Here is a 15,217-nt window from a genome sequence, read left to right on the forward strand (position 1 = left end):
AGGGGTTTTCAGTGGTATTGCAGCGGTATTAAAAAAAAAAAGTTAAAAAAAATATAAATGAATTCAAACCATTAATATTTTCACATGGGCGCACAGTTGCTTAGTGGTTAGCACGTTCGCCTCACACCTCCAGGGTCGGGGGTTTGATTCCCACCATGGCCCTGTGTGTGCGGAGTTTGCACGTTCTCCCCGTGCTGTGCGGGTTTCCTCCGGGTACTCTGGTTTCCTCCCCCAGTCCAGAGACATGCATGGTAGGCTGACTGGCATCTCCAAAGTGTCCATAGTGTATGAATGGGTGTGTGAATGCGTATGTGATTGTGCCTTGCGATGGACTGGCTCCCTGTCCAGGGTGTACCCCGCCTTGTGCCCGATGCACCCTGGGATAGGCTCCAGGTTTCCCCGTGACCCTGGAGGAAGGATAAGCAGTGTAGAAGATGGATGGATGGATGGAATATTTTCATATTTTATTGCAATTTCAAAAAGTAAGAGGTGATCGAGATGGAAAGAATTCCTCATCGGTCATGTCATGTGATAATAGGTCTTAGCATGTGAGAGAAAATGGAGAGATACACCGATCAGCCATAACATTAAAACCACTGATGGGTGCCGTGAATAACATTGACATCTACGTTACAATAACATCTCGTTATATTATGTCACCTGTCGAGGAGTGGGATATATTAGGCCCCACCTCACAACTTACAGGTTTTGTGGAGTCCATGCCTGGACAGTTCAGACCTGTTTTGGTGGCACAAGGTGGACCTACAGAATATTAGGCAGGTGGTTTTAATGTTATGGCTGATCGGTTTCTGTTATCGGTAAATGAAACTCCCAAGAGGAGGACCATCCAATCACAAATCAGACAAGAAAAGTACCAAGCGGGAAACGTTCTATAAGTACAGCAAGGAGTATTTAAAAATTTTGGATTTATATGCATAGTGATAAGGTCAGACCCCTCCCCGAGTGTGTGATATGGTTGGAGCAGCTTTCTAATGAAAGCATGCAGCCATAGGACAAACAAAACATGCAAACCTCACCTCAGAACTCAAAATTTTTGAAGGAAAGCTTGCATAGTTTAAAACAGCAGCAAAAGCTGATGAGTAGAAATAATCTCAGGGGTTACTTTTGTTTACGTCGTAATTCGGAATGATGTCATTTCAACCTTGGCGCATTCGACATACGAAGTAGAAAAAGTGTCTTTTGTTAGCAGCAAGCTAGCTAGCTAGCTAACTGGAATGAGTTATGTATATTTTCCCACTTTAAAACAGCAACCTGTAGAGGCAGAATTCTAGATTACACAAGCAAATATGTCTGCATGTTATTTGATTTAAAGCAAATACGTGTATATACAGCACAACACATTTAAACATAAGAAGTGGTACGTCGTTTACTTCTGATGCTGTATGCAGCAATATTGACTTGACATTACTCAGAAAAAACTGACAAATAACTCATAGACCATCCCAAGATGATGAGTAGGAATTTCCAAGTTGAGGGGGTGTATTCTTTGGCTTTTCCTGGTCAGAGGTTGGGAATTACAAGTTGCAACCTCGAGTCAAACACAACAATAAGGCAACTAATTTAGGTTGAAGAGGTTCAGATGACAAATAAGGATTGAAAACCCCTGTCCTAATGAATGGGTAATATCAGTGGTCACCCTGTTACTGTATATCTACCTTCCTGAAGACTTTTGCTCCAACCATAATCATGCCCGCCTGACCATATAATCAATGCCTTAAGAAGTTCTTGATCAACTAAAACAGATGTGTTAGATTTTGGTTAGAGATGAAACCTGCAGGAAGGTAGATCTCCAGGAACAGGGTTTGGTTGCAGTTATTGCTGCTAAAAGTAGCACAACCAGATTTTAATTTTAAGGGGGCAATTAGTTTTTCACATTGGTGATAGGTGTTGGATAATTAATTATATTTTCTTTGCTTCAATAAATACATAAACTGTATTGTGCGTTTACTCAGGTTGCCTTTGTTTTTTGGTTGTATTTCATTTGAAGATCTAAAACTCTTTAGTATGAGATATACAAAACCACAGAAGAAATCATACTTTTTCACAGCACTGTACATGGAGTGAGGTTTAGTGATAAAGTTGCCATAACAATAAGAAGTACGAGTCTAGTCAGCTTGTTAATTGCACTGCTTGAGTTGTTAAATAGCTTGAAATTATTTCCATCACATCAAAATGCCGTCTAAATATTATTTTTAAACAAACAGTGAAAAGAAGAAGAAGAAGAAGAAGAAGAAGAAGAAGAAGAAGAAGACATTTGTTTCTGCAGTGAACTTGCTCAGCATTTAGTTTTTGCCTGAGATTCTGGAGCTTAGATGCTCTGGTTGTTGAAAATAAAGCACTGGTGTAATGCCTTCACTCATCTTCTAATGTTACCAACAATGAAAGTCATTGCTTGGAGATAACTGAAATAACAAGAAATCAAGGTTTTATCAAAGCTTTTCCTCTTCTTTACAGAATGTTCTGCATCCCAACTGAACATCTGGTGAATATTAAACACTGAACTTTACTGAGGTCAGTTCCTGTCCTGCATTTCCATCATAATGTCAGTTTGACTCCAGTTCAAGCTTAAAATGGATTAGAGTCTGTAACATGAACTGCGTTTTCTTATTGAAAGGTTTTAAGGAGCTCATTGTGACTCAAATGCTCAAAATCCACAAACAGATTCAGATAGCGAAAGGTTTTTTGGTTTTTTTCTTCATCTGACTCCTGTATCTATAGGAGTCTCTGGACACTTTTTGTTTTTAGACCAATGAGCAGTAAATAGAATGAATTAGATCCCAGTGTGTTTCATCAATCTTAATTCCACACCCCCAACCACACACACACACACTCAATCTCTCTCTCTCTCTCTCTCTCTCTCTCTCTCTCTCTCTCTCTCTCTAGGCCTGTCAGATCAAAGTTTACTTTTGAATACAATTTAAATATATATAATTTGGAGGCATGATGGCTCAGTGGTTAGCTTGTTTGCATCGCACCTCCAGGGTTGAGGGTTTGAATCCTGTGTACGTAGAGTTTGCATGTTCTCCCTGTGCTTCAGTGGTTTCCTCTGGGTACTCTAATATCCTCCCCCAGTCTAAAGACATGCATTGTAGGCTGATTGGCATTTCCAAATTGACTGTAGTGTGTGAACATGTGTATGATTGTGCCCTGCATTGGGTTGGTACCCTGTCCAGGGTGTCCCCCTCCTTGTGCCCAGAGTCCCCCTATACTGCTTATCTACGACCCTGTGTGAGGTAGAAAATGAATGGATATAAATTTGAATATTTACATATGTAAAGACAACAAATATCATGTTTAAAATCCCATGTTGTACTTTTAGTCATCATATGAAAATCCATTAAACACATTTCCTAAACGTTTTGGTATTTCCCTTGAATCAGTTGAGTAGACAAAGGCTTGTAATTTATGTCAAATTTTAATTTCATATATCACATTTCAGACATATATCGATTTTCTAATTGAATATAAAAACAAACATTACTTGATTATTTCCAGCAGGCACATAGTGCACCAGGTAGTTTCTATAGCACCATTATGTTATTAACTATGTAGTGAGCATTTGAATAGGAAGCAATTTAGGATTCGGCCTAAGACAAGCTGAAGATAACAGATTTTTATGTAAATAATGGGTAGTATATTGTATAAAAATGTAAACTATACATAAATACCAGATACAGGAAACATTTATTTGGGTAAATGAATAGAAACACAATTATCACATTTTGTGTTTTATGCAATATGAACACACAGTATTGCACTACTGCTAATGATTCTGTCATTATCAAATTAAGACATTCGTTAACATTTGAATATGTCCTTTTTAATACATTTGACAGCCCCAACAAATAAACACTAGTAGGTAAAGTTTGCTTTTCTGTAAAGTATTATTCTGCCTCTCTTGCCATATCTTGAATATTCTTTCCTTTAATTTTAAAAGGTTTTTTTTTTCTTTATCCCTTTGTGTTTCCCTGTCCTCTCTCTCCCTGTACCTGTGCTATATCTCTCCACTCTCCCATTCTTCCTCTCTCATTCTCCCTCCCTCGTGTATCCTGAGCACTCTGTGCCCTTGTGTCCTTTTGTCAGAGTGGACATGGCTGTGAAAGACTGCTGTTCTGAATGCTGTTGAGCTCCAACATGGACCCTCACCATGACACGTGCTCCTTTGCTCTCTCTGGGTGTGAGTCATGGCTGTCCTACCTGTCCCCATCCATCCCACAACTAATACATAGAGAGTGAGTGGGCTGTACAAATGGAGAGCATAACCAGAGACAGGCTGTGATGGTGAATCCATCCTGGGTCATTTTCATTCAAATAATGAAAGCAGTGGAAATACAGAAGCCACGTTGGGTGTTATCTTTCTTTCTGTTTTTGCTTGCAGAGACAGTTTAACATGAAGTTATGTCATAGACATGGACAAGTTCTATTACAGGCTTCTCTTCTCTGAACACAGATGTTAGTCTGAGTCTGTACACTGCTATCCTTCTCCCTTTTTTCATATTCTCTACTTGAACAGGGTTTGACCTTTAGCAGATAGATGTTATTGTGTGTAGGTCTCTCTCTCTCCATCGTTCTCTCTCTCCCTCTGCTGCTGTGTGTCAGTGTGTGTTGATGTATTCGTTAGCTAATTAGGACGAGGTTGTTCCGTCGCTCCCATAATGCTAGTCCAGCACTGAGAGTTACTTACGGCCCTGCTCTGCTGAGACACACCTGCCAATCACACTTGCTGCTGGTTTGCTTCAATTATTCACCATCCATTTCCAAACACATGCACATTCTCTCTCTCTCTCTCTCTCTCTCTCTCTCGCTCTCTCTCTCTCTCTCACATACACACACACACACACACACACACACACACACAAATAAGATCATTATGAAACATGCACTCACACAGACAGTGCAGACAGAGTGGCCTCTATCACCTGTGTGGGAGGAGGTTGCACACTGTGCACATCTGCATCAGGAGATACAGTCAGGTGCATTACAGGTTTTTAACAAGCAGTCCTCAATAACATATTTACACTTATTCCTTGTAATGATTTTAAATGTATTCCTTAATATCACACTTATTCATTCATCAATAACATGGTTACGTTTATACCTGAATGCTATGCTTAAGTTTATTCTCGGGTCCTGCGTGGTGCAACAAAAAAGTGTTTGGCCTATCTTTAAGTGCCGTGAATTCAAATCCCAATGATGCCACAGCCAATCCCTGGCTAGAAGTCTAAGGTAGCAAAATTGCTCATGCTTTCTGGGTGGGAGCAATGGCATTTCTCTCTCCCCGTCAATCAAATGACATTAGTCAATCAGTGGCGTCGGGGAGCTCATGTATGCGGAAGGGGGCAGAGAGCGTTCAGAGTATGCTCAGATGTACTGTGGCACTGGAGTTCAAAAAACATTCAGTGGCTGGCTTCATGTGTCTCAGAGGAACAGGAACACGGTAGATGTTATTGACAGGGAAGAACTGGTTTCTGGCTGGGAATTGACCAAATTGGGACAAAAATTGGGTAAAAAGAAAGGTTTAGTATTGTTTAAATGTATTACTTAATTCCACATTTAAATTCACTATTTAATACTATGTTTAAAGGTATTCTTCAATCTACTGTTTACATTAAAAATTTAAAATTACTTTAAATTAAAATACCATTTTTAAATGATTTTTTTCAAACTCTTCATAATTCGCATACAGCTTGGCAGCACTATTCATTCTAGTTCCAAAAAAAACAACAAAACTATGCTAGCAATGTCTCAAAATAAATATACCATATAGATACTATGTCTTAAAATAAAACACTACAACTAAACAAAGTATCATAGCATACAATTTGTCCTACAAAACACCAACAGCTGGCAGTGTGTTTTGTTTTTTTTTTTCTTTGTCACATTCTAGTTTGTATTGGTATATTTTATAATCTTTGGTTTCTATTTCAGTGTTTTCTGTTGGAATTAGTGAGAGATGTCTCTATTGTATAGAACCCAGTTCAAAGACATAAGTTGTCTGTTGATTGGCTTTTCCAAATTGTCCGTAGAAGTGTGAAAGTGTGCGCGATTGTTCCCTGCGATGGTTTGGCACACAGTCAAGGGGGTCCCCACCCTGTGCCTTCAGTTCCCTGGGATAGGCTCCAGGCTAACCCACGACCCTGTGTTGGATAAGTGGTATGGAAAATGGATAGATGGATGTGCTATAAACAAATATTCCAATGTTGTAATACTGTAGAAATGTCTGCTTACTATATAGTTGTATTGTAGTAAAGTGCTTCTGTAAGCTTCCAAGTCTACTTCCTTTGGTAAAATAGTCAAGCCTTATCTCCTCTCCTGCCATGGGAATATTCAGCTGATCCACTTGCTACTTCACTGGAGAATTCTTACTATAAATGTGACACTTGAACAGTTAAGATTTCTCTAAACTTTACACAACATTTATCACAGACAGACTTAAAACATGGTCTTTTATAGAAGCTCTTATCTCACCTGAGACAATAGCTTGAGGTGTTTCTAAATAGTACCATGCATTTATACTCTTCTCCCTCAGCGTCAAGTGACCACTTGTCTTCTTCTTTCACCCACTGCTCTAATTCTTACTGGATCTTAAACAGGATCATTCCAAAGATGTGCTCTTCTTATAGCTGGTTATGCAATTGAAAGCCTATCAATGTGTGAGTAGAGCTACAACAAGACATCAATGTGCAATTTGTCTCTATAACCATTATAAACACTTTTATTTGTGATTGAATATATTTTTTACTTAGCAAAATACTAGCTAATTGAGTTTTACATGCTAAATTAAAAGTATGCAAATTAGATCATAGAAATATATTTGTGAGTGGTTAAGCTTGAGTAATACATGCATGACAATAATTTTGAAAACAGTCCAGTGAATGTGATTTGTGATGTGATAAAAAATATATATAAATGTAATGCTTTAGCCTGCACAAAACACTGCTGTTATGCTAACTGTGTGAACAACTGCTAGCCCATTTCTACCAGCAGTTCCTGCCTCTTATTCATATTGAGGTAAACTAAATTTTAGAAATTCTTAGCAAACTTTGCCATCCTAAAAACTTTTAAGCATGACTTTGACTTGGCTAAATGGACATTAGTTTTTGTACTATAAAGCTGCTTGATTATAGGGCTAGGTGATATGACAAAAAATATCATATCATGATAGTTGAGGACATGATGTGTATCACTATATAATGATAATGAGTCTTTATTGGTGACATATACATTACAGCACAGTGAAATTCTTTTTTCTTGGCTTATCCCAGCATGTTATGAGGTTGGGGTATCAGCCATGATATGGTGCCCCTGGAGCCTCGCTCAGGGGCCCAACAGTGAAAATTTGGCAGTACTGGGGCCTGAACCCCAACCTTCCTATCAGTAACCCAGAGCCTGGCAGTGCTTAACCATCAAGCCACCACTGCCACCATAGCTAACAAACTGTTCACAAAACAGCAGTAAAATAAACAAAAAACAATTAAACTGAGTTTGACTATACTTTTCTTTAACGCCTACAAAGACAATGAAGATTACATTTTGTTTTGTTTTTTAATTATAGCAAATTAATGGCACTGGTAGCTCAGTGGTTAAGATGTTGGACTATTGATTGGAAAGTTATGAGTTCAAGTCCCAGCCCTGCCAAGCTGCCACTGCTGGGTCCTTGAGCAAGGCCCTTAACCCTCAAGTGCTCAGTTGTATTAATGAGTAAAAATTGCTCTGGATTACAGTGTCTGCCAAATGGCATCCATTTAGTAATTATTAAAAATGTTTTTAAAATAATTTTAAAAAATATACATCACTATACCAACTATATCTCAGAAAAGTGTATTCTGTAATCATTTATTATGATATCGATATTACATCAATCAGCTCAGCTCAGATCGCCCAGCCTTACTTCATAAGCTATTCATGTTCTAGGAGGTCTGTTGATGGATTGAATGGGAAAATCTTGTTCATAAGCAAAGGTTTCAGATGTGACTACTTTGCCAAGTCAAACAGGTTGAGGTTACATATGTATGTATTCTATGAGATAGTACAAAGTATATCAAGTTCATCTCCTCTTCCTTGTACTTAAAGCCTTACTTGTGTTCTTGGACTGCTGGTATATTATTGACCCATAAACATTTCTTCTTACAGCACCTTGCTCAGATAATTAGCTCTCCTCTGTAGGGGATGTTCCTTAATGCTCCAAAATTAGTGCATCTCAATGTCCCACTAAAGTAGGACATTTCTGTCTATAATCCTCTGCTTTGGCTTCATGTCTAAATAGAGATTTAGGGCCTGTTTTGTGTTTATGGCACAACAATGAGGCATAATATTGCAGCATATGTTAGTGCATATAGCTGTGACAGAAGGATTCTTGGTATTTTGGTGACCCTTGGTGCGTGGGGTAGCTTCACAAAGAGTGGGATGATGGTTAAAAGGAGTTGGTCGGTATTAAAAAATTTTATCAAGCGTTGTTGATAGGTGTGTTGCAGCTCCTTTTGTTATGCCTGTCACTAGGTGGTGGAGACATGTTTTCAGGTTGTCCATGTGTCCATCTGTCATCTGAGATTCTTGTTAGCAACATATAAATTGGTTGAGTGTTTGTATGATTTATATCAAATAATCACTGTAACCAACAGATGAACTGATTAGATTTTGGAATTGATCCAAACAGGGTCAAAGTCAAAGCAAGGTCAAATGTCTGAAATAGTTTCAATTCAATTGCTTCCTTCAGTTTGAAGTATATTTTGAGGGTATTTGAGTCATACAAATTAGTAATAAGTAGACTAGTTGGCAGCGAAGGCATGGCATTGAGTTCTACTTCTTTTGTTTTGTTTTGATTTTAAGCAAACTTTCATTAATTAAATACGATATTACATGAAGAGTTCACACCAATATGTTAGTGGTAAAAAATAATGGCTGATATACATTTAATTTAATGCTTTTTGTCTTCTAGTGCAATTTTGTGGGTGTTCAACCTTCACATGATAGTGTGTACATAGTGTATAGTGGATAATTCTTTGTCATTACAATTGCAATAAATCTGACAAGTTTGGCATATAATTAGTTTTGTTAGATTTTACAAACTAGCCTATATGATTTTACATTCTTAATCGGGCATTAACTAATTCACATTTAGTAGCCACATCTGTTATTTGTTGAATATAAAATATTAGTCTATTGTATTTAGTTTAGTATTCTGGGGGGGATTCATGGGGTGGCACACCGTTTGGCACGGTGGCTTAGTGGTTAGCATGTTTGCCTTGCTCCTCCTGGGTTAGGGGTTTGAATCTCCGCCCTGATTGCGTGGAGTTCTCCCTGTGCCTCTGGGTACCACAGTTCCCTCCACCAGCCCAAATATATGCATTTCCAAATTGTCCATGGTGTGTGCAATCATGTGAGATTGGTTGTCACCACGTCCGGTAGGGATGATCCGTTTTTTGCAGCTGGTAACGATTACCGATTTCTTGTCATCATGATCGGCCGATCCCAATCCCGATCGTTCAAGCTTTTTATAAGTGATATGTAAGCTTTCTGTTGACCGTCACTGTTAACCTTTTTTTTGCAGATAAAGTAATAATACCACAGATGCTGCCTTATATTATTTACAGTAATGTTGTAGATTTTTGTTTTAATTCAGAATCAAATAAATAAGCACAACAAATATTCATTTTACAATGAACATTTTAATAGGCCTTTAAAAATACACAGCAAACGGCGAATTTTTCATTGTTTCTTGAGACCTCATAATAATTCCACACTCGTGATGGCATGACTGCAGTGCTACAGTTTAACATCATCATGTGTTTTACGTCCTCACATGCTTTACGTCATCAAATTGCGATTGGTTCGTGAGATCGGCCAAATTTAGAGACTACCGATTGAGTCATAGAATGTTATTATCAGCTGATACCGATTAGCGGACGATCGATCGGAGCATCCTTAACATCTAGGGTATCCCGCGCCCTGTGCCCCAAGTTCCCTGGGATAGGCTCCAGCTTTCCCTGTAACCCTGTGCAGGATAAGCGGTATGAAAAATGGATGGATAGATGGATGTGTAAAATAGCTGTTTATACTGAACTGGGGTGGGACAGGACTTTGTCATGTCTAGTCAGTGTTGAAGGTAAGTGGGTATTTATTGTCCTTCCTCTATATAACTTGTATACATTGGAATGAAATGACGTTTCTTCAGGACCATGGTGCAACACAACAGGACGCAAGACTACATAAAGTGCAAATACACAACAGTGTGAGACGAGTACAAAACAATAAATACACAGGACAGTAAATACACAGGACAATAAATACAGAGAACATGGACTGTAAACTGTAAGATATTGTGTAATGTAGCAGTATCGCAGCAATACTGGCAGTGAAAACGAGTTCCATAGTATAAAGGGACTGATGCAGCTGTGCAAAGTGCAGTGTGCAGTAGTACTGAGTCTTACTGGGTTAGGTGTTTGACTAGCCCAGGTGAGCATTGGTAGGCAGCAGGGTGTTGAGTAATCTGACTGCTTCAGGGAAGAAACTGTTGCAGAGTCTGCTGGTGGTAGCACGGATGTTCTGTTCCTGTACCTTCTGCCAGATGGCAGGAGGGTGAATAGTCCATGAGAGGGTTGAGAGGGGTCGTCCGCAATACTGGTGGCTTTGCAGATGCAGCGGTTGTTGAAAGAGGTGTCGATGGTGTGTAGAGATACCCCAGTGATCTTTTCTTTTCAGCTGTCCTCAAAATTCGATGTAGGGCCTTGCAGTCGGAGGCTGTGCAGTTCCCGTACCACACGGTGAGACAGCTGGTCAGGACGTCCTCTATCATCCGTGAATTTGCCTGAATTCAGTAAAATACCATGTTGTCTTTGTATCTTGTTGTTGTTAAGATGGGCTTCCCTATAGAGGGAAATGGTCAAATTTTGGCCTAAAGTCAGTTTGAAAATCTCAGATTTTGAATGGTGCACCTTCATTTGCACTGGTCCACTCATATTATTGCAGGCAAATACATTTCTGACCACAAAAAACAACTGGGTGAAAAGAGGTTAAAAAAAATTGGCTCATGCCCACTGAATTAGCAATATGCCAGTGTTAATCCATTAAGATAGAATTGCATGAAATTAGTGCCATTTAATTGTGATTTGTGGTTTTTCCCAAGCACTGGCAATACCTGAACCACACGTGATCTCCTCAGGTCCAAACTACTCAGAATATCAGTGTGCTGATATGCTGTGGCATCGCTGACCTGATGGCCAGGCGGCTCTGGAATGACTTGGCAGTGTGTGGAGCTCAGCCTGCGGCATGGACATGATATACTGTAGTGTGTGTGTGTGTGTGTGTGTGTGTGTGTGTGTGTGTGTGTGTCTCCTGAAGCCATATTGTAGGAAAAAATGTTTGATCGTGATTTTTGTATAATTGCATTATGAAATATGCTGCCATGTGTCATATGAAAGATATACAGAATAATTACAAAAATCTTAACACCATTTTTTCATCAAAGTAGCTGAGTTATGAATTGTTCGACATGCCTCTGGCAAGGGTATCTTTGTCGTTTTTTTGCTTTTGGGCTTGTGGTGACTCACTCCTTCATCTTCGTTACTCAGTGAGAGCAGTACCATTCTGTTTCACAACTGATTGCCACACATGCTGATAATTATATATGTGTGTTTCTCCACAGTAACTACCACGCTGTCTCCGGGCTCCAGCCATGCCAGAAAGTGCAATGAGACGGAAAAGGCATACTGTGTCAATGGTGGTGACTGTTATTTCATACACGGTATAAACCAGCTGTCCTGCAAGTAAGTCACACCCACCCTAAAGCACCAGGTTCCACTCATTCAGCCTCCTTATATTGTCGTCATTTGTTTTTATAGATACTATAATTGTTCGTTTGTTGTTAATATTAGTAGTTTTTACTTACACTGCCTGTCAAAAAGTTTGTGGACACCTTGGCTTTCTCAAATTATATTTTAGTGATGTTTGATGTTTAGTCATGCCAAACACAAGGCTGTTCAAGAGACCATCTTTTTTGGGGAAAGGAGTTAGCGCTGTGTGTAATAGAATGGCCAATGGCCTGACCTTAACCCAATCAATCTGCTCTGGGATGAGTTAGATTAAACAGTTTGAGAATGGTGTCCAGGTAGCTTCACAAACCTCTGAGAAATCCTGCAGGAGGCACAGCAGAGCATTTCAGAAGAAGGCCTAGAAACAAACACTGACTGGTCTTATGAAGGAAAGGAGGTGTTTGATGATTTCAAGGATGCTTTACAAAAAACGTGAGTTGCAAAATTGCCAGGCAATGGATAGTGTTAAGAGTGTTAAGGTACGTTCACACATACAGCAATTTTATTGCCAGGCGCAATACTATGAAGTAGGCGTTCCTACTACTGGTGCCATAGTAACATTTATCAGTGGGTGGTGCACTAGCAATCCACTTTTGAGAATAAACCAGTTTTCTTGCCGCTAACATTAAACATTCTGGACGGAGAGTGTTTGTATATAAAATTCACCAGTGTATATATGCATCATATCCTAGGAGATGAAAGAGAAGCAGTGTGTGCTTTTTGCCATTGCAGCCATCTATCTGCAGCGAAAGCGCAAGTGCTGGACAGTCTGGGTCAACGAAACAATTCAGACTCAGGCAGCATGGCAGATCACGAATAATGTGCGCTTTACTGTCTTTACTCCCATTGGTAGTCGCTGCACATGCTCATGTTGCCGGAAGTCACCAGCTCTCATTGAAAATGAATGTTCTCTGGTCTCTTTGTTGCTGCGAGTCGCTGTACGTCTGAACATACCTTGAGTTTCAGGCTTCAGTTTACATTGTTTGGGTACTGAAATGATCTACACACCTTTGTGGTGTACATATTCTGTGCTTGCAAGATGATTCCTTAAATATGGCTCAATTACATGGTATTTAATGCTTTGGAAGTTGAAAAATTTTGAAAGCTCTGAGTTCAAAAGTTGTTACACAAGGTTGATGTTTCTTAAAATGGCAGAGCCTATGAAAGTTTGTTTAGTGTTTGATACCAAGAGTATTGTACCAAAGACTCAAAATGTTGAGATCCCCAACAGTATTTTCTCATTACTATTTTCATTCTGTTAATATAAAAGACTTGTTACTGTACATGCTCCCTAGCTAAATTCTAAGCAGTATAATATTCTAAGTTGTTTAAGTTCAGTCCATATTTTTCCCAGTTGTCTTGCAATATATGTGTTCTTATGACTATATAACTTGACTAGTTGTGTGTACACCTTCCAGTGTTGAAAGCCATTTGAACACTCCCAAGGTTTCAACAGAGACAATTGTAGGAAAAGAATGGTGATTTACCCTGAAAATGACAGAGGCTCTAAAGATTACAGGCTGCTTCTTTAATTGTTTTTAGTTGCTGACATGCATATTTATAATAAACCTATTTATATAATATTTCATACAAGTTATTGCAAAGGTTGGGTGTCCCTAGGCCTGGCTTAGTGGTTAGAATGTTTGGCTGATACCTCTGGGGCTGGGAGTTCAAATCCTGCATCTTCTCTTTGTACGGAGTTTCAGTGGTCTCTTCATGTTTCCGGGGTTTTCTCCAATTACTCTGGTTTCCTCCCCAGTCCAAAGACATGCATTGTAGGCTGATTGGCACCTCCAAATTATCTGTAGTGTTTGGATGTGTGTGTGATTGTGCCCTGCGATGGGTTGACACCCTGTCCAGTTCCCTGGGATAGGCTCAAGGCTCCCCCACAACCCGGTGTAGAATAAGCGGTATAGAAAATGAATGAGTGTCTCTAGATTTTGACAGGTAGTGTCGTTAATCAAAAGATTTGATTTCATTTTACATCTCGCATAACGATCAGGTATCCTTTGATTATTGCTTTCTTTCTAATATAACTCACTTATCTTGTATGAGTCAAAGGCACGCAATACCTCTTCAGCTGTTGTATCATTGTGTTTTTTCTCCTCCTCCTCTCTCTCTTTGTTTGGTGATTCACTGTTAAACAGATCAGTCGACTCGAGTGTTATGTGTGATGACATTTCCTCATTCTGTTTGGACATGAAACCAGTGATGATTTGATTCCATGAGTAACATGTCATTATTTCAAGTAAATTGCCTTCATATTTTCACAGCCTCAAGGAATACAAGTAACCGTTTTCAGGATACTTTATTATTCTATTTTATGTTACGTTATTATTTTATGACCCTCTCATTCATGTCTGGGTACTCTGGGAGTTCACAAAAAATAACATGAAGTTTCATGATGCTTAAAATAGACACATTTTCCTCTACCGTTTCATGGTGTTCAGGATCTGCTAGGAACATTGACAATATCTGTGTTCTCAGAGAGGCGCTTAAGACACTTCAGACACACACTGCTGAGTTCAATAGAGCCCAGTGCTGCATTTCAGGCCTCGAGAGGGAGATAGAATAGAAGACACTCTGAAATCAGCTACCCCATCTGGACGAGAGAAAAGAAGGGAAGAAAACAGACGAATGATCTGCACTGTTCTCTGTTACCCACTATTTCTTCCAGTCACCCCTGCCAGGAAGGGAGCTGAAGGTGATACAGGGATCTGCCTTTAGTGACCATGTCGGAGCAGACGGCCCAGATTTATGATGCATCCTCTCTTATTGTGGTCTGTGATTAAGTGCAGGGTCTCTGTGGGAAAGCCCCGCATTAACTCTACTGTAAAATCAATATACCTTATTCACTGCATAGGCATTTAGACTGGTCAGGGCTCTTAGGTTTAATTAATGTATTTAAGAAGAGCAATATTCTGATTTGAAGTTTCATGGCTTGGAGAATGGTTCGCATAGGCTTTCATAGATGTCTATTCCCTAGATGACCTTTATTCTCTGTGTGCAATGCAGTAGTAATTCTGAGAGGGTCACCCAAAAATTTTACCTTTGAAAATGCGTGCATGTGAATAACCAACCACAAGCACTATCATCCGTGTGCGTATGTGCGTCAGCAACCCCAGAGCCAAATTAAATGCAGCAGTCCCATTGACCTCTGCAGTAAATGCTGAAGAATGAAAGAATGGAGGGAATTCTGTGCTTTTAGAAACTCACAGTACATAAATTATAGAAGCTTCCAATAAGAGGATATTATTTGGCATCATTGCACAGCTTTTAGAGAATTTATTCTCCTATAAAACATATTCTGACATCTTTATCATATTAAAGTTGTACTGGTTTCTGGTTTAAATGCAGACTGCATAATTGGAAGTTTATGAGGAAGG

General features: G+C 39.3%; 1 protein-coding gene across 1 annotated transcript in view; it reads left to right on the forward strand.

The window, feature by feature from the left end:
- The window catches only part of nrg2b (neuregulin 2b), a 79,405-nt gene that overhangs the window by 50,904 nt on the left and 13,284 nt on the right, over positions 1 to 15,217 (forward strand). Inside the window, exon 4 of the mRNA XM_053631066.1 lies at positions 11,666 to 11,786. Coding sequence (XP_053487041.1) covers positions 11,666 to 11,786 — 121 coding nt within the window. The remainder of the gene's footprint in view (positions 1 to 11,665; positions 11,787 to 15,217) is intronic.

This window comes from Ictalurus furcatus, chromosome 8 (genome assembly GCF_023375685.1).
Source record: "Ictalurus furcatus strain D&B chromosome 8, Billie_1.0, whole genome shotgun sequence".
Classification (NCBI taxonomy): domain Eukaryota; kingdom Metazoa; phylum Chordata; class Actinopteri; order Siluriformes; family Ictaluridae; genus Ictalurus; species Ictalurus furcatus.